The 21007-nt window shown below is 46.2% G+C and overlaps 1 protein-coding gene across 3 annotated transcripts in view; it reads left to right on the plus strand.

Annotated features, from left to right (window-relative positions):
• Positions 1-17691, plus strand: part of LOC124010225 (contactin-associated protein-like 2) — a 72312-nt gene extending 54621 nt beyond the window's left edge. For 2 of the 3 annotated variants that reach the window (XM_046322661.1, XM_046322660.1), the window contains 11 exons: positions 1710-1866; positions 2069-2196; positions 2419-2589; positions 4777-4995; positions 5331-5567; positions 5733-5963; positions 6371-6504; positions 7156-7249; positions 14021-14251; positions 16207-16281; positions 16371-17691. In XM_046322661.1, the coding sequence (XP_046178617.1) occupies positions 1710-1866; positions 2069-2196; positions 2419-2589; positions 4777-4995; positions 5331-5567; positions 5733-5963; positions 6371-6504; positions 7156-7249; positions 14021-14251; positions 16207-16281; positions 16371-16570 (1877 nt within the window). In that variant the 3' untranslated portion in view covers positions 16571-17691. Of the gene's footprint in view, positions 1-1709; positions 1867-2068; positions 2197-2418; positions 2590-4776; positions 4996-5330; positions 5568-5732; positions 5964-6370; positions 6505-7155; positions 7250-14020; positions 14252-14542; positions 14720-16206; positions 16282-16370 lie in introns of all 3 variants that reach the window. The other variant, XR_006834392.1, reaches the window with a different exon arrangement.
• Positions 17692-21007: the final 3316 nt, after the last annotated feature.

A 21007-nucleotide genomic window follows, 5' to 3' on the forward strand; every position in this document is an offset into this window, starting at 1 on the left:
GCAGCATAACAAGCTTTCATCATGTCCTTTGGATGTGTTAGGATCTGAGACGGGCCTGACTGACTGGAGACGTTGACAGATAAAACCCACACATCATTAGTGTTCTGGTGAGCTCTGTACACCTTGCTGCTCAACAGCCATTTAGCATGGTGAAAGGGAGCGTGTTGGTTGGCAGGATCAGTGAGCTGAAAGAGACTAGGTGTCAGAAATTTCTGGTCAGAGCTGCTGGTCGGTGGTAGTACCTGTCCCTCATTTGGTAGTCTTATTGTGTTGGCCTCAGTGGTGCCCATTCATCCAGTATTGAGGAATAGAAGCTTACTCTACCTCCCAGTTTCACCGCTGCTGGTTTGTCTCTCTCCCCTCACACAGACGGGAGACACTTGGCCTCCAGGCCCTCAGCTTAGCCTATTTCCCTTCTCATCACCATAAAGAACCTGAATTATTGATTACTCTATAGCCAGGGAATACCCAGAACCCCACAATTGTCCATGCTGCTCCCCTCAATCTCTCTCTCTATCCACCCTCCTCTCTTCACCCCCCCCCCTGCATGTGGACCAGTGTGGAACATGGATACCTTGCAGGGGAACAGCCTGTGTAACAGCCTTTGTTCTCTCCCTGGAGCCTCACCGCCTCACTCTGTGTCCCCTTGGCTTTTACTGAATCTTTTTTAGCCGATTTCTGAGGCATGTGTTGAACAGACCACCCCTGTGGCTAGAAACAGCGGTCCCATTGTCCTTCAACTATTATTTCCCCATTGATGCAGACATTGCGTAAATATTTCACTGTCAGTGGCTTGATACCAGACCCCTTCAATAATGTACTACCAGCCAATTATTATTTTTCATAAAATGATTATTTGTCATTCACTGGAGGGAAACTTCAGCCAGGTGCTGCTGATAAGTAACAATGACAAGATGGAAAATGGCAAATGAAATTATATTTTCTTGTCTTTCCCAAATTACCATTGTGTAAACATTGTCTTTTCCCACTGCTTATTGTTAAGCATGCCTGTTGTTTGACTACTTGCAATTCAAAAGCATAATTCACATTGTAAACAGCAAAACACAAGAGTTGTTCAGTGATCCTACAGTAGTCAGTATGACTACACAAGCACGGTGGAGATGTTGAACAAGAATAAATGCCCTGGAGTGTGTTTGTCTTGATAAATGATCTTGTTTGTCCATCTATACAAACAGACATTTCCACTTGATGCGATTCCTCACGCCAGTTATTTTCCCGTTCCTTAGAGCAAGTCATTTTTGATTACCTGGAGTGCTGAATAACACTATCGGTCTGTGCTGCTGTTGGTGTGGAAACAGGAGGAATAGCTGATTAATAGACCACAAAGCTCGTCTCAATCAATGAAAAAGTAAAGTGTCAAACGGAGTGAAGGAAAATGGATCAGCTGGTTACACTTGTTTAAGGATCTAAACATAGGACTGCACGTAACATAAGCAGTATAGGCATCAATAGCCTCTTCATCTCAGTTTCAAGGCTATTTGCTACGAGGGTTTGACATCAACAACGGTAGCATGTTATTGTCTGTGTACCAGTAGAGATGAGTACATGAACAAAAAAAACTGCTTAGACTATCTATGGTCATTTGTTTACTGTAGATATACACACATATTGTGGCATGACGCTTATGTATTGAGTGTGTTGTTGTTTTGGTAAGTTCTGTGCTGATTCATGTTGTTGTTATTTTGCAGAGGGCTCTCCATTGACATGGTGGGTTGGCAGGGCCAATGAGAGGCATTTTTACTGGGGTGGTTCAGGCCCAGGGATCCAGAAGTGTGCCTGTGGAATCGAGGGGAACTGCACCAACCCCAAGTACTACTGCAACTGTGACGCTGACCAAACGCGCTGGTGAGTGACTGAACAAGACCATAGATTCGATGTTACAGTATTAAAATGTAGTTTTATAATCTAGTTATCCTGAAATGTCATACATGAAAGGAATCGAGACATAATACATTAACATTTGCTTTGTGCTACAATCTTACTGTTGTGCCTTTTGTAGTGAAAATATTCCTCTGTATCTCACATATTTGATTTATTTTTAATTTAGGAGAGAGGACGCTGGTCTTCTGGTGTATAAAGACCATTTGCCTGTGAGTCAGGTGGTGGTTGGTGACACTAATCGTGCTGGCTCGGAGGCTAAATTGACTGTGGGTCCACTGCGATGTCAAGGAGATGGTGAGTTTGTTATAATTTAGCCACCGTGCTTTTACACCTGCATTGTTTGCTGTTTGGGGTTTTAGGCTGGGTTTCTGTACAGCACTTTGAGATATCAGCTGATGTACGAAGGGCTATATAAATAAATTTGATTTGATTTAATTTCCACACCTATGGTAGTATTTTGGGCCATTATTCTCTGCTTTGTATGACTAGAATTCATGTTTCCTGTCTGTTTCCCAGGTAACTACTGGAACGCAGCATCCTTCAACACGCCTGGATCCTACCTGCACTTCCCTACCTTCCAAGGAGAGACCAGTGCTGACATCTCTTTCTATTTCAAGACTTCCTCCCCTTATGGCGTCTTTCTGGAGAACCTTGGCAATGCTGACTTCATCCGCCTGGAACTAAAAGGTGAGTATACCACTACTCAGTAACAGGTCGATATACACTACCTGTAGACTTATATTATGGATGTGTGTCTGTGCAGTGCAATATCAAAGCTCTGGGTCAACATCTGCAAAAAATTAGCCCATTACAATATATAATGTATAGATGCAGTATAAATTCAGTGGTTTTGGACAGTGTTGATAAGGCTTATTCACAGTAGATATCGACTTTGACTTTCCACTATATAACAATTATCTTGTCTGTCTTGTGGCCACAAAACAAGAATCTTGTGTTCCTACTAAAAACAAACCACCAGCCACTAAGCAATTGTCACCTGCCATGTTCCCTGAGAGCTACCATTCAGTTCTTAGTACAGCTTCTCAGTCAACTCTTGGGGACTGTAACAAGATGGTAGATTGAATTTTGGGGGACAAGTGTGTGTGTACTGTAGAGTCTCAGTCTGAGAACATTGTGAAGGTGAAACCTCCCACAGTACCTCTAGGGCTCTCCGTAAAGGCTGCCATCCATCTCATCGATCGTAGTCCATACTTCTCTCAGCTTATATTCAACTTCAGTGCTTTAGAAATCTCCACTTAGAAATGGCTAGAAGTCAGTATTAACTTAAAGTTCACCAGCACAGTGGGAACTCTGTTTGGAAATGGTATTGTTAGATGAAATTGGTTTCCAGTGACATTTAAGCATGATTTGTGAGCTGGTAGGAGAGCAGTTTCCTTCCGCTGGGAAAGATCAATGGTCAGAAATATCTTTGAGCTGCTTCCGTCGCCTCAGAACCCATTGTTATTGTTTCTGACCCTTTCTCTCTGGCAGGTTTGAAGCTTTACTGACGCCATCTTTTGGTGCAATGCGTTGACAATATTTGAGCAGTATTATTAGTGATTCAGTTGCTCTGAAGAAACACAGTCTCTTCTTCGGAGACAGAGACCGACAATATTCTGTTAAAAAATATATATATTCATATTCAATATTTTTCCCCCAATTTTAATATTCACAAGGTATAGTATTAGTCTGCCAAGGGAAATGGATTTACTAAGCCTGTGGTGAGCTTTTATATTTTAAACAGTTTTAAACACTCTTGAGTACTGGTACACATTATAATTTCTCTTTAGAGCTTGGCACTGGCAGTTGTTTTAATGAGACTTGGCTTCACTCCAAAATGCCTCTCTGAGCTTCAGAATGTTCTCTGCCAGTCCTGCAGGCCAAGCATCTGCTCTGAACAGGTGGATCTATGATTGACAAGGCTCCCCCATGTCATCTCCACCGCTTCAGTACATGCTCTGAATGGAGAACAAATGCAGTCAGACGGCTCCCTTTTAATATAGATCTATTGAGTCGGTTGGGAAATAAAATCAAATAATGATTCTCCCAATGTGGTCCAGGGTGAGACCCCCTGGTAAGTAGAAAAGAGCTCAATCACCATCGCTGTGAAATCTCATTACTCGATGGCAGCCTGGAGTCTGATTTATGTGGATTAAGCAATCGGACAGGGTGTTGGGTGATTAGACAAGTTGTCAGTATGTAACGTACGTCTCTGTGGAATTGGACCCAACAGGGGGTATGATGATACCTGTCAACAGGGTTTCAATAAAGTAAATGATGATAGACGGGGAAATGAGAGAACTGTGTCGTTGTGAAAGGGAGAGCTATCTCACTGCTCCCTGAAGTATTTGTCTGCTTTACGCATTTATAAGTGTTGGCTGATAGGTACTTGTCAAATACACATCTAGAAAGTGATCAGGTTTTCAGAGCTGTGAATTATACATAGTGTCATTCATTTTTATTTTGAAGTCATCATGATTCCAACAAGGATATTTCAAAAGCAATAGAAATTATACAACAGTTTCCTTCGCATTCATGGGAAAAGTCAACACTGTATATAAGCAGAATTCCATTTCGGTAAAAATGCTTGTTAGCTTTTCATCCACTCCGAAACAGACCAAGATCTTTCAAATCTCCTGATTAGCCCAAGCCTAATCCTTGTTTCAAAAACTACCTCCTTGACACATTTCCACCTCCTTAATTAAGTTGTTTCTCACCAAAAATTACTTACTTAGACTCTTACTTACTTATCCTCTTTGTGCCCACCTGCTCATAAGGCAGATACAAGACCTCTCCACTTCTGACGATCCAAAGCCTGTTTGGCAGCACCCAAAACCTTATCTAACTCCTTGCCCTTTCTCCCCTCCTGCCCAGCTGCCACGCTTGTGTCCTTCTCCTTTGATGTGGGCAACGGTCTGGTGGAGCTGAGTGTGAGGTCGTCCACTCCTCTTAATGATGACCAGTGGCACAGGGTGGTGGCTGAGCGCAATGTGAAGGAAGCTGTGCTGCAGCTGGATGGGCACTACAAGGAGGTTCGCCCTGCACCCCCACAGGGTCACACCCGCCTGGAGCTATACAGCCAGCTCTACGTGGGTAAGATATCCTGCCTACCTGCCTCCCACCACATAGCGTAATGATGATCCGGTTTATATGTCTATGTGGGTTAGACTACTGCTGCTCAGCTCATGGTGTTATGACCCGACTTATACAGGCTGCACTGTTGGATACAGGCCCACGCAGTTTTCACATTGCACACAACAACAATGTCAAAAGGTATAAGGATGTCAATTCCATAACTTCAACAACTAAAAATGAAAACATGAGTTTACCTGTTTTTTAGTTTTTTAACCAGAAGTGTACTTTGTAACATAAGTTGTTGTAAACCAAAATACCTAATACAACTTCTTGTCATAAACGTTATCATTCAGGTGCATCGGGTGGCCAGAGGGGGTTCCTAGGATGTATCCGTGCCCTGAAGATGAACGGTGTGACCCTTGACCTGGAAGAGAGGGCGAAGGTCACCCCAGGGGTTAAGCCTGGCTGCTCTGGCCACTGCACCAGCTACGGGCAGCACTGCAGAAACGGTGGCCAGTGCATGGAGAAATACAACGGTTACTCATGTGACTGCACCTTAACGGCGTATGACGGGCCCTTCTGCACTGAAGGTAAAATACAGTCATGTGAGAGAATAGTAACTCTGAATATGTCCTGGTATTTTTTTTTTCAACTTTACACGGTGCTTTAGGGAGGCTAATATCGAGACGCTTGTCAATCTCTCAAACTTATGCTGATGTTTTGTATCGCTGCCAAATGTCTCCTGTGTGTATCAGATGTGGGCGGCTACTTCGAGAGTGGAACACTCGTTCGTTACGACTTCCTTCCCGAGGGGGGCCTTCCAGCTATCAGGGATGTGAAGAGCCTGTCTCCCCTGCTGCCCACGGAGGGCAACCTGACCCAGGAGGAGCTGGTGTTCAGCTTCAGCACCTCCAACGCCCCGAGCATCCTGGTGTACATCAGCTCTAGGACTCAGGACTACCTGGCTGTGGTGCTCAGAAACAATGGTGAGAGAGAAACTGCTCAAAGGGTCTGAAATGCTTGAAAGAACAAGAGAGCAACCCTGGCCGTCCGATTATAGGGTTTGAAATGCTTGGAGGGTGAAGTTAATGACTCTGTCAGCAAAGAACCACAGAATGTACTGTAAATTAGCTCAATAGCTAATTATATAGTGCAACACACAGGTTGGGCATGGTCCCAGGCACATACATATTTCACTGAAAAAGCAGAGAGCGAGTGTGATAGTCAATTTAGTATTTGGCAATGTAAAGCGTCATTTTAAAATACAATTTCCACTTGAGTGTGATAGGCTTAGTAACATGGTAAGAGTATCAGAATATGGACTGACAACCATATGAATTACGATGGTGATGGAACATTGGGACTGACTGTCCATTCCATCACCACCTGTCAGGAACACTTCAGATCCGCTACAGCCTGGGAGGCCTGAGGGAGCCGTTCACCATCGACCTGGACCAGCGCAACATGGCCAACGGGCAGCCCCACCACATCAACATCTCCAGGCAGGAGAGGAACGTACGGCTGCAGGTGATTAATAATGAGGACAGTACTGTGGTTTTATATCTCTATAAAGCACTTTTCACCTGCAGGGCCAGTATGACCCTAGTGTTCCCCTGTCACAAAGGCTGATCTAACACACAGTGGGATTTGCTGAAGTAATGAAATAAAAATAAATAAAAAAGTGTTATTTCCTCCAAGACTACGTTAGGCCGCAGGTAAAGATCATACCAATGTAGCTTTATTTAAAGAACCATTTATCAAGCAGTTGAAAGGTTGGACTTTAATGTTCTACTTGTGCCAGGGAGGGCACTGCTCTCAGTGGGAGATTTGCAGACGTCATGAAATCCAACAAAATACAACCTTTCCCTGTCCTCTGACTACATTAGGCTGATTGATAGCTACATAGACTATAGATAAAGCACTTCATTAAGGAGTTGAACGGCAGGACTAGTGCTCTCAGGAGGGGAGGACACCACTCTGTGAGAGTGTGCTGTCCTCTGACTGCATTAGGCTGTTGACCCACCTTGTCTGTGGAGATGGTGTTTAGTGCATTGTGCTATTAGCACACTTTTTCTAAAGCCTACCACTAGGGGGCAGTAATAATACAGTACAGCTGAACTGGGTTTATAATTGACTGTAATACATCATGATTCAGGACCATATGGTATTATTTTCCAGTTGGATCATTACCCCCCAGTCAGCTACACTCTGCCTGATGACTCTGACACTCAGTTCAACCTGGTCAAGACCATATTCTTGGGGAAAGTCTTTGGTAAGTGCAGATATAATCCATGTATTACTGTAGTGCAAATATAATAAATGCCATCAGAGGTATGTGTACAGATCTCTTAGAATTCGCCCCTAAGTCATTTTAGGACTTTGGTTCTGTGTGTTCTGATAAAAAACAGAACCATAATTTGTGTTGCCCATCCGTAGCTAAAAAGTGATGAGTCCTGGTTTAGTCCAGGTGTATTAACATATGTAATGAGGGTATCAATATAGATGGTGTTATATAGATATAGATATATCAATATAGATGATGTTGCCTTGACAGAAAATCATGTACGTGTATTTTAGTGGCCATATTGTCTAGGTCTTAATCTGACTGATGTAGTACCACACCACTGCAGCACACAACACAACAGTATTCTGTAACCAGACGAGGGATGGAATAGGAACTCTAAGAATGTGATGTGGTGTGGTGGGACACCAGTACACTGGTCCTGTTCTGAGAACAGTAGAATGCCCCATTCTGCCTGGCTTGTAAAGCCTTACGACTCCCTAGAGTGCTTTGCTGCTGCACTCTGTGAATACATTAACAACAGGCCCACCGATCTCTGACATCATCCTCAGGGAGGGAGGGAGCACAGAGGCCCGATCCTGATCCCCCATCTTGCACTCCTGTACGCACATCCAGGTTTTCTCTGAGCCGTGCGGTGAATGCATTAGCTCACTGATCCATGACATCATATTTTCTCCATGTTTTCTCTGGTCTGGCTGTGGGGAAGGTAGGGAAAGGAGGTGGACTGAATCACTCGGGGTGCATTCATATTCAGAGCTCGCTGGCTAACCAAGGCTGTAGGCACGTAGACACCCTGGCAGGTACATAGACAGGCTGACAGACAGGTATACACACAGGAAAACAAACAGAGAGATTGATAGATGTATTGGCAGGAAGACAAATAGACTACTAGCTGGCAGCGAGGCAGATACAGAGGTAAATGGACCTACTGACTGACTGACAGACAGACGATCACAGATGGACAGACAGACAATCACAGACAATCAGACAGACAATCATAGACAGACAATCACAGACAGACGACCATAGGCAGACAGACAGACGACCATAGGCAGGCAGGCAGACGACCATAGGCAGGCAGGCAGACGACCGCAGGCAGGCAGGCAGGCAGACGACCGCAGGCAGGCAGGCAGGCAGACGACCGCAGGCAGGCAGGCAGGCAGACGACCATAGGCAGGCAGGCAGACGACCGCAGGCAGGCAGGCAGGCAGACGACCGCAGGCAGGCAGGCAGGCAGACGACCGCAGGCAGGCAGGCAGGCAGACGACCGCAGGCAGGCAGGCAGGCAGACGACCGCAGGCAGGCAGGCAGGCAGGCAGACGACCGCAGGCAGGCAGGCAGGCAGACGACCGCAGGCAGGCAGGCAGGCAGACGACCGCAGGCAGGCAGGCAGGCAGGCAGACGACCGCAGGCAGGCAGGCAGGCAGGCAGACGACCGCAGGCAGGCAGGCAGGCAGACGACCATAGGCAGGCAGGCAGGCAGGCAGGCAGACGACCATAGGCAGGCAGGCAGGCAGGCAGGCAGACGACCATAGGCAGGCAGGCAGGCAGGCAGGCAGACGACCATAGGCAGGCAGGCAGGCAGGCAGGCAGACGACCATAGGCAGGCAGGCAGGCAGGCAGGCAGACGACCATAGGCAGGCAGGCAGGCAGGCAGGCAGGCAGGCAGACGACCATAGGCAGGCAGGCAGGCAGGCAGGCAGACGACCATAGGCAGGCAGGCAGGCAGACGACCATAGGCAGGCAGGCAGGCAGGCAGGCAGGCAGACGACCATAGGCAGGCAGGCAGACGACCATAGGCAGGCAGGCAGACGACCAGGCAGGCAGGCAGGCAGGCAGACGACCATAGGCAGGCAGGCAGGCAGGCAGACGACCATAGGCAGGCAGGCAGGCAGGCAGGCAGGCAGGCAGGCAGGCAGGCAGGCAGGCAGGCAGGCAGGCAGGCAGGCAGACGACCATAGGCAGGCAGGCAGGCAGGCAGGCAGGCAGGCAGGCAGGCAGGCAGGCAGACGACCATAGGCAGGCAGGCAGGCAGGCAGGCAGGCAGGCAGGCAGACGACCATAGGCAGGCAGGCAGACGACCATAGGCAGGCAGGCAGGCAGGCAGGCAGGCAGGCAGGCAGACGACCATAGGCAGGCAGGCAGGCAGACGACCATAGGCAGGCAGGCAGACGACCATAGGCAGGCAGGCAGGCAGGCAGGCAGGCAGGCAGACGACCATAGGCAGGCAGGCAGGCAGGCAGGCAGACGACCATAGGCAGGCAGGCAGGCAGGCAGGCAGGCAGGCAGGCAGACGACCATAGGCAGGCAGGCAGGCAGGCAGGCAGGCAGGCAGGCAGGCAGGCAGGCAGGCAGACGACCATAGGCAGGCAGGCAGGCAGGCAGACGACCATAGGCAGGCAGGCAGGCAGGCAGACGACCATAGGCAGGCAGGCAGGCAGGCAGACGACCATAGGCAGGCAGGCAGACGACCATAGGCAGGCAGGCAGGCAGGCAGGCAGACGACCATAGGCAGGCAGGCAGACGACCATAGGCAGGCAGGCAGGCAGGCAGGCAGGCAGGCAGGCAGGCAGGCAGGCAGGCAGGCAGGCAGGCAGGCAGGCAGGCAGGCAGGCAGGCAGACGACCATAGGCAGGCAGGCAGGCAGGCAGACGACCATAGGCAGGCAGGCAGGCAGGCAGGCAGGCAGACGACCATAGGCAGGCAGGCAGGCAGGCAGACGACCATAGGCAGGCAGGCAGGCAGGCAGGCAGACGACCATAGGCAGGCAGGCAGGCAGGCAGGCAGACGACCATAGGCAGGCAGGCAGGCAGGCAGACGACCATAGGCAGGCAGGCAGGCAGACGACCATAGGCAGGCAGGCAGGCAGACGACCATAGGCAGGCAGGCAGGCAGACGACCATAGACAGGCAGGCAGACGACCATAGACAGGCAGGCAGACGACCATAGACAGGCAGGCAGACGACCATAGACAGGCAGACGACCATAGACAGACGCAGACGACCATAGACAGACGCAGACGACCATAGACAGACGCAGACGACCATAGACAGACGCAGACGACCATAGACAGACGCAGACGACCATAGACGGACAGACGACCATAGACGGACAGACGACCATAGACGGACAGACGCAGACGACCATAGACGGACAGACGCAGACGGACGGACGGACGACCACGGATGGACGGACGGACGACCACGGACGGACGGACGGACGACCACGGACGGACGGACGGACGACCACGGACGGACGGACGGACGACCACGGACGGACGGACGGACGCGGACGGACGACCACGGACGGACGGACGGACGACCACGGACGGACGGACGGACGGACGACCACGGACGGACGGACGGACGACCACGGACGGACGGACGGACGACCACGACAGACGGACGGACGGACGACCATAGACAGACGGGCGGACGGACGGACGATCCACGGACGGACGGACGGACGATCCACGGATCGGGCGGACGGACGGATCATAGACAGACAGACGACAGACGGGCGGACGGACGGACGACCACGGACGGGCGGACGGACGGACGACCACGGACGGGCGGACGGACGGACGACCACGGACGGACGGACGACCACGGACGGACAGACAGACGATCACAGACGGACAGACAGACGATCATAGACGGACGGACGGACGGACAGACGATCATAGACAGACAGACGATCATAGACAGACAGACGATCATAGACAGACAGACGATCATAGACAGACAGACGATCATAGACAGACAGACGATCATAGACAGACAGACAGACAGACGGACAGACAGACGATCATAGACAGACAGACGGACAGACAGACGATCATAGACGGACAGACGGACAGACAGACGATCATAGACGGACAGACGGACAGACAGACGATCATAGACGGACAGACGGACAGACAGACGATCATAGACGGACGGACAGACAGACAGACAGACAGACAGACAGACAGACAGACAGACAGACAGACAGACGATCATAGACAGACAGACGATCATAGACAGACAGACAGACAGACGATCATAGACAGACAGACAGACAGACGATCATAGACAGACAGACAGACAGACGATCATAGACAGACAGACAGACAGACGATCATAGACAGACAGACAGACGATCATAGACAGACAGACAGACGATCATAGACAGACAGACAGACGATCATAGACAGACAGACAGACGATCATAGACAGACAGACAGACGATCATAGACAGACAGACAGACGATCATAGACAGACAGACAGACAGACAGACAGACAGACAGACAGACAGACAGACAGACAGACAGACAGACAGACAGACAGACAGACAGACAGACAGACAGACAGACAGACAGACAGACAGACGATCATAGACAGACAGACGGACAGACGATCATAGACGGACAGACGGACAGACGATCATAGACAGACAGACGGACAGACGGACAGACGATCATAGACAGACAGACAGAGAGACAGACAGACGATCATAGACAGACAGACAGACAGACAGACGATCATAGACAGACAGACAGACAGACAGACAGACAGACAGACAGACAGACAGACAGACAGACAGACAGACAGACAGACAGACAGACAGACGATCATAGACAGACAGACAGACAGACAGACAGACGATCATAGACAGACGATCATAGACACAGACAGACGATCATAGACAGACGATCATAGACACAGACAGACGATCATAGACAGACGATCATAGACAGACAGACAGACGATCATAGACAGACAGACGGACAGACAGACGATCATAGACAGACAGACGGACAGACAGACGATCATAGACAGACAGACAGACGATCATAGACAGACGATCATAGACAGACAGACAGACGATCATAGACAGACAGACAGACGATCATAGACAGACAGACAGACAGACAGACAGACGATCATAGACAGACAGACAGACGATCATAGACAGACAGACAGACAGACGATCATAGACAGACAGACAGACGATCATAGACAGACAGACAGACGATCATAGACAGACAGACAGACGATCATAGACAGACAGACAGACGATCATAGACAGACAGACAGACGATCATAGACAGACAGACAGACGATCATAGACAGACAGACAGACGATCATAGACAGACAGACAGACAGACAGACGATCATAGACAGACAGACAGACGATCATAGACAGACAGACAGACGATCATAGACAGACAGACAGACGATCATAGACAGACAGACAGACGATCATAGACAGACAGACAGACAGACGATCATAGACAGACAGACAGACGATCATAGACAGACAGACAGACGATCATAGACAGACAGACAGACAGACAGACGATCATAGACAGACAGACAGACAGACGATCATAGACAGACAGACAGACAGACAGACAGACAGACAGACAGACAGACAGACGATCATAGACAGACAGACAGACAGACAGACAGACAGACAGACAGACAGACAGACAGACAGACAGACAGACAGACAGACAGACAGACAGACAGACGATCATAGACAGACAGACAGACGATCATAGACAGACAGACAGACGATCATAGACAGACAGACAGACGATCATAGACAGACAGACAGACGATCATAGACAGACAGACAGACGATCATAGACAGACAGACAGACGATCATAGACAGACAGACAGACGATCATGGCATGGACAGGTGTACAGACGATCATTGACATGGACAGGTGTACCGTGGCCAGTGGTAGCACTGTATAAGGCAAGGACTTGTGCTGTGGATAGAGGGTCTGCAAGGTAGAGGCAGAGCAAGCATCACTACATTCAGGGAGGACAACAGGGCATAAAGGTACTACTCTTCTGTATTTGACTAACTTGAGGTGGCATAGTGTTTTGGATAACAACATAACTGTAACTACACTAAATACATAGGTATTGGGGAGACTTATTGTAAACCTTGACCTTGTGATTTGTGGTTGCAAGATTTGTTTTAGATTGGCATTTCCTATACAGGATATACTGTAGGGTAGGCCTATGTTGCTTTTAACAAACCTTGCCACTGTAGTTTTATCATTGGTTTAAGATGGTGAATTTTCTTCCTGTAGGTATTGGGATGTGTTCTCAAAAGTAAAGATCATGAATGGCACAATGCATGGCTAATGTTCCAAACAGGATGTGTTTTGTATTTTTTTTTTAAACCCGGGGGCATATGAAACATCCTTCTTACATGTAACCTTAAAATTGTGAAATTCTTCTTCTTTTGCCACCTTTGGAGAATACTGTATTGCAGTAGAATTTGATACTTTGTTTTCCCTGGTCTATTGGGAGTCTATGTCTGCAGTAGGAGCTTGTACAGTAGCTGCCTGTCTGTCATGTATACCAATTTGTAAGTCGCTCTGGATAAGAGCGTCTGCTAAATGACTTAAATGTAAATGTAAATGTAGGGGGAGACTAGGGATTGGGATACAGGATCACCAACCAGAGGCTAGATTCCAGTGAACATAAATCAAACTGGGGAGGTTTACAGTATTGCAGTGTGCTGAGTAGTAGTGCATCGTGGTGGTAGACCAGTATTAAGTGGTCAGATAGAATCAGTCAGCAGCTCCACACAAGTGGAGCTGTGGCTCTACTGTGCACTGATACACTCAAGGTCTATACATTTCACATAGGTTGACAGGGATACCATAAGGAAGAACTCCTATCTAATCCAGAACTGCTGTTATGTTTTAATTTAATTTGTCTTGGTTTTGATCAGAAACGGGCCAGATTGACCCAGTCCTCATAGAGAAGTACAACACTCCAGGGTTTGTGGGCTGTCTGTCCAGAGTTCATTTCAACAACATCGCCCCTCTGAAGGCAGCACTGAGGTCTGGCATCGTCGCCCCGGTGACCACCCAGGGCATTCTAGTGGAGTCAAACTGTGGGGCGTCTCCTCTCACCATCTCACCAATGGCTGCTGCCAACGATCCCTGGCACATGGACTCAGGTACAGTAAATCATTGTGTATTTATCTATCTACTTTGATTGTCCAGCCAATGGAACCATTTATTCATACAGTGTCATGGGATTCTATTCTTGTGGTTTTACGTCTTGTTCCATCACCTTGAATACTGTGTTTTTACGGTAAGCACTGTAAGGCCGTTAGTGTGTATAGTAGATGAATTGTCAGCAGTCAACTGGCAGCACCAGCGGTCCACTCAGTTCTCCAAAGAGATCTGATATTTCATTGTAACGTCAAGCCGTTATATTTAATGGTGGTATTTTTCTTCTCCTCCAGCTATTGTACCATTTAAACCCATGTGCTGTTTAGCTCCTGCGGACAGCTCTACAGGGTGGTTATTACTGGGTCAGTGTATTGATCCTGGGTGAGCTTTTCCAGATACATGAGAAATATTGCTGGGAAACACAAGATCCATCTCCTGCCTGCTCTGAGAATGGTCTGCTCTGTACTAGGGTATGAAACTCCATCTCTCAGTGACTATGCTGTATGTTTAACCTATTTGAGGCATATGTGAGGTTTCAAGAGGTCAGATAAGTCATTTTAGTGCTACTGCTTTGGTAAGGATTAATATTAACAAGTTCAATTATCTTACAGCTAGGCCTAATGGTAGTAGTGGGTTGATCTTTTCAGTTATTGATTTTTACACCACTGATAGTAAAAGACAAAATAGAATTTTAGATGAAAAATTAGAATAAGAGTGACAATCCTTTTATCATTTGATCTTAGCCTTGCATAGTGCTCCAAAGGTGACAAATCAGCCTTTGTAAAGCTCCCTGTGAGAAGCATCTGCGATCCCTGCCCTACTGTGTGTGTGTGTACATGTGTGTATGTGAAAATAACAAAAAACTAAGTATTTCGTGAACCAGTACTTGATTTTTCCCCTACTAGCTCTGATTTTGCTGATTAGCTACTTTATTGAAGAAAAATGTACTTACATTGACTGAGATACAGTGAGGAGAACAAGTATTTGATAACCTGCAAAATCGGCAGTGTTTCCTATTTACAAAGCATGTAGAAGTCTGACATGTTTATCATAGGTACACTTCAACTGTGGGAGACCGAATCTAAAACAAAAATCCAGAAAATCACATTGTATGATTTTTTAAGTGATTCATTTGATTCATTTGCTGCAGGATCCACTCAAATGGACTAGTGCCCACAGAGATGACAGCTGGAAAAAAAGAGTAGACTGCCACTTTTGACTCTGAGCCCACTCTTACTTCCCCCATAGACTCACATACTGTGCATATACTGCATGCTATACACTCAGAGTATACCAAACATTAGGAACACCTTCCTAATCTTGCGTTGCGTACCCCTCCCCTTTTGCCCTCAGAACAGCTTCAATTCGTCAGGGCATGGACTCTACAAGGTGTCAAGTGTTTCAAATGGATGCTGGCTGATGTTGACTCCAATGCTTCCCACAGTTGTATCAAGTTGGCTGGATGTCCTTAGGGTGGTGGACCATTCTTCATACACACGGGAAACTATCGAGTGTGATAAACCCAGCAGCGTTGCAGTTCTTGACACAAACCTACCATGCCCCGTTCAAAGGCACTTGTGTTTTTTGTCTTGCTCATTCACCTTCTGAATGGCACACAATCCATGTCTCAATTCTCTCAAGGCTTAAAGATCCTTCTTTAACCGGTCTCCTCCCCTTCATCTACACTGATTTGAAGTGGATTTAACAAGTGACATCAATAAGGGATCCTAGCTTTCAACTGGATTCACCTGGTCAGTCGGTCATGGAAATGTTTTGTATACTCGGTGTTCATCTCCTGTCCAGTTGTTTTAATAGATGTCAAAGTGTGCCAGTTTACAATTGACATATTCTGTCTCTAAAACATGTGACAGCATTTACATTTTTTTTTAGCATTGTTGGATTATTTTGGGGCGGAGATATTTTGTAGCTGAGATTTTGTTTTTGTTTACTTTTTCAGCTGGTGCTGTATTCCCATTCAATGAGGAAAGAGTCAGCCGGGATGGAGTTGATCAGAACTCTGCAGTTATCGGAGGTGAGTAGGAGCAGTAACCAACTCGCTGACTATACAGGGTTGATGATGTTTTTAAAGGTCATGTTCCTCAATGTCCATTGTACTTGCAGGTATCATTGCTGTGGTCATCTTCACCATCCTCTGCACCCTGGTGTTCCTGATTCGCCATATGTTCCGTCACAAGGGCTCCTACCACACCAACGAGGCCAAAGGGGCGGAGTCTGCGGACTGTGCCGATGCAGCCATCATTGTCAATGACCCCGCCTTCACAGAAACCATTGATGAGAGCAAGAAGGAGTGGTTCATCTAATTGGACATTCACATTTTGGTACTGGGCAGAGGTGTGCCCATTGCTCTTCGCTGTGTGAAGGCAAGGCTTTCTTTGATGAGGGATGAATGATGCGTCACTGTGGACTAGGGAGATGTCCCCTTAGACAAGATGTGTGCTTTGGCTGGCTTGTCTATAATGTATTTACATTGAGTGAGGAGTTTTGTCAACATGAACAGTCATTCACATGGAGCCATTATTTCAATTACTGCATCCACTGAACTGAGAATGGGGGGAGATGAAATGATTTAACTTTTTTATTTATTTTTGCATTACAGTTGATATGTCTTAATGATTTGAGCTTTGATTGTAGAATGTTTATGCCTGCATTTAGTGGGTCAAGCACAAACTGTATACTTATTTACTTTGCTGCCAAATGAGACAAGACTATTCCTACACCGTTTAAAAAACACAAAACTAAGGTTTATGTCAGACATTGACATTGTATTGTAATGTGCTAATTTGATTGCACTGCAGTCCTTTGTGTATAATACAATGGCATGCTTCAAGATTATGGCATCCCTTCATTGCACCATTCCACACAGTAGCACTTGTATTTCCTCACAAATGTGTCTTTTATCTCGGCGAATTTTTTTTGGTACCAAATTATTCAGCGTGCTTTATCTGTTGTGCCCAGTCTTGCTACGTGATGGTTCTTCCTGGAAAGATTGTAATCTGGTATGAGATGACAGGTTCACATTTGGGGACATATGTAAGGGAATTGCTATGATATTGTTATGAAAAGGTTTATAGCACAAACAAGCATATCAGTTATAGAAATGACAATATCTGGCTTAACCCAATGTGCCTTCAGGGTTCAGCCACTTAGCCTTCTGTTTTAGACTATTTCATTATGGGCCCACTGACTGTCCCTTGAAACACTAAGGCCAATAGGGATGTATTTATGATGGTTGCTATTTGCTAAAAGGAAAATGAAAGAAGAAACATGGCTTAAGTTCAGCTGTCCCCATGGACAGTGATACACTACAGTCATGGCCAAAAGTTGAGAATGACATTAATTTTCACAGTTTGCTGCTTCAGTGTCTTTAGATATTTTTGTCAGATGGAATACTGAAGTATAATTACAAGCGTCAAAGGCTTTTACAGACAATTACATGAAGTTGATGCAAAGAGTCAATATTTGCAGTGTTGACCCTTCTTTTTCAAGACCTCTGCAATCCGCCCTGGTATCTGTCAATTAACTTCTGGGCCACATCCTGACTGATGGCAGCGCATTCTTGCATAATCGATGCTTGGAGTTTGTCAGAATTTGTGGGTATTGTTTGTCCACCCACCTCTTGAGGATTGACCACAAGTTCTCAATGGGATTAAGGTCTGGGGAGTTTCCTGGCCATGGACCCAAAATATCTATGTTTTGTTCCCCGAGCCACTTAGTTATCACTTTTGCCTTATGGCAACGTGCTCCATCATGCTGGAAAAGGCATTGTTCATCGCCAAACTGTTCCTGGATGGTTGGGAGAAGTTGATCTCGGGGGATGTGTTGGTACCATTCTTTATTCATGGCTGTGTTTTTAGGCAAAATTGTGAGTGAGCCCACTCCCTTGGCTGAGAAGCAACCCCACAAAGGGATGGTCTCAGGATGCTTTACTGTTGGCATGACACAGGACTGATGGTAGCGCTCACCATGTCTTCTCCGGACAAGCTTTTTTCCAGATGCCCCAAACAATCGGAAAAGGGATTCCTCAGAGAAAATGACTTTACCCCAGTCAACAGCAGTCCAATCCCTGTACATTTAGCAGAATATCAGTCTGTCCCTGATGTTTTTCCTGGAGAGAAGTGGCTTCTTTGCTGCCCTTCTTGACACTAGGCCATCCTCAAAGTCTTCACCTCACTGTGCGTGCAGATGCACTCATACCTGCCTGCTGCCAATTCCTGAGCAAGCTCTGTACGGGTGGTGCCCTGATCCTGCAGCTGAATCAACTTTAGGAGACGGTCCTGGCGCTTGCTGGACTTTCTTGGGCGCCCTGAAGCCTTCTTCACAACAATTTAAACCGTTCTCCTTGAAGTTCTTGATGATCAGATGAATGGTTGATTTAGGTGCGATCTTACTGGCAGCAATATCCTTGCCTGTGAAGCCCTTTTTGTGCAAAGCAATGACGGCACATGTTTCTTTGCAGGTAACCATGGTTGGCAGAGGAAGAACAATGATTCCAAGCACCACCCTTTTGAAGCTTCCAGTCTGTTATTCGAACTCAATCAGCATGACATATTGATCTCCAGCCTTGTCCTCATCACTCACACCTGTGTTAACGAGAGAATCACTGACATGATGTCAGCTGGTCCTTTTGTGGCAGGGCTGAAATGCAGTGGAAATTTTTGGGGGGCTTTGCAATTGATTGCAATTCATCTGATCACTCTTCATAACATTCTGGAGTATCTGCAAATTGCCCTCATACAAACTGAGGCATCAGACTTTGAAAATTAATGTGTCATTCTTAACTTTTGGCCACAACTGTATACACGCTCTTAATTAATACCTGAACTTGTATGGCTTTGTTGGCATCATGTGGTACTATATGAAATATTTCACTGTATATGATTGTTAGAGTACCGTGAGGTTTAATGTCTACTAATTTTTAATTTCCTTATTTTCAGAATTCCCCACAATATTAAACGTTTCTCTCTTACAAGTGCCAACAAGACTCAAGTATGCTTTCTGTGTCAGCCTTTCCCACATTAAGATGCTCATACTCACATCATGTGGGTTGAGTATTTAGAGTGGCATAACACAGACAACACAGTGTGTGCGCAGAAGACAAGAACTGGGGGATTAGAGAAGCGAAGGGGAATGTAGACAGCATGAGAGAGAGTAATGAGAACCTTTGCAATGAACATTAAATTATTCGCGGTTACTGCTGAAGGCTGTAACAGCATTCTGCAAACTGAAGGCATGCCTCCTTACATGTCAGCATTCCACATGCCCACAGCAATTTTGCACCACTTATTATTTGGTAATTGCTTCATTGTTTGTTGATATTTTGTCATGTAGGCTATTATGATTCAACACAAAACCCTCTGCATCTCACAAGGGTACAGTTTGGCTTATTGTGCTTCAGATAGTTTTGCTCATTTGAATATCACAAACTATATGTGGTAATAGTCAAGTTGCAACTGTATCAAAGCTTACTGTTTTGTAAGCTAAAATAATCAGAGGACAATTACTGTAGAGCAACACTATGACAAAGCATGAGCTCACATCATACTAACACTTCAATATTATAGCATACTGATAATGGATAATACACTTTTTATGTTGCTGATAACCACTTGTCAAATGAACAATTGGCGTTTTATTACAATTTTTTAATTTCATTAGCAGCATGATATGTAAACTAAAACAGTACCACATTGCAGTACAATATATTTTACATGAATTACTTGGAAATATTGTGTATGTTTGAGGGATGATGTGCAAAAGCCTTTTTATAATATTTTAATTTTTCATTACAATTAAACGGCAGTTCTCTTTAATTCTGTGTGAAAAAAAATTGTTAAAAAATTGTCTTTTACAGTGGCTTAAGATCATGTCCCCCAAAATGCATTTAATTTGTTACTTATGTTCAGTATTGTATGTTAGGCTTGAGATTGCATACGTAATGTGATTTTGTCTTAATATAAATCATTAAACAAGCCTTGCCATACAAAGAGTGTGGTTGCTTTATCATCAGATGCCTCCCCATCAGAACCTTCATCTCCCTGACATTTATGGTAGACACTAGCCTGGTCCGTCAAACTATACTGGACCTAGCCTTTTGGGGGCCCTAAGTGAGATTTCGTTGGGAGGGCCCCCACCTCACAGTAAAACATTTTAGTGGCCCCTCTTGACAGTGGAGAAAAACATGCTTTGAAGTAACACGTTTTCTGCAATTCTACACATTTTGCCATGGGGCAATGAGCAAATGTTGCAATTTTATAATAATTCCTACAATTCTAGCTATTTTACTATTGAGGGGATAATATTTTTTTCAGTTCTAAGGCAAATTTCCTGCAATTCTACACAGTTTGCCATGACCTATACCATGTTAATACATTATCTGAGTGAGAGTGACCAACGTGCCCAGTGTGCATTTGGCTATGATTACTAAATTTAGATTGCTGACTAGACTAATTTACCAATCTAAAAATTGTTAGCCGACATAGCTCATTGTCAACAATTACAGACCAGTATCCCTTCTTTCTTTTCTCTCCAAAACTCTTGAACGTGCCGTCCTTGGCCAGCTCTCCCGCTATCTCTCTCTGAATGACCTTCTTGATCCAAATCAGTCAGGTTTCAAGACTAGTCATTCAACTGAGACTGCTCTCCTCTGTATCACGGAGGCGCTCCGCACTGCTAAAGCTAACTCTCTCTCCTCTGCTCTCATCCTTCTAGATCTATCGGCTGCCTTCGATACTGTGAAC

The sequence above is a fragment of the Oncorhynchus gorbuscha genome, linkage group LG22 (assembly GCF_021184085.1).
Source record: "Oncorhynchus gorbuscha isolate QuinsamMale2020 ecotype Even-year linkage group LG22, OgorEven_v1.0, whole genome shotgun sequence".
Classification (NCBI taxonomy): Eukaryota; Metazoa; Chordata; class Actinopteri; order Salmoniformes; family Salmonidae; genus Oncorhynchus; species Oncorhynchus gorbuscha.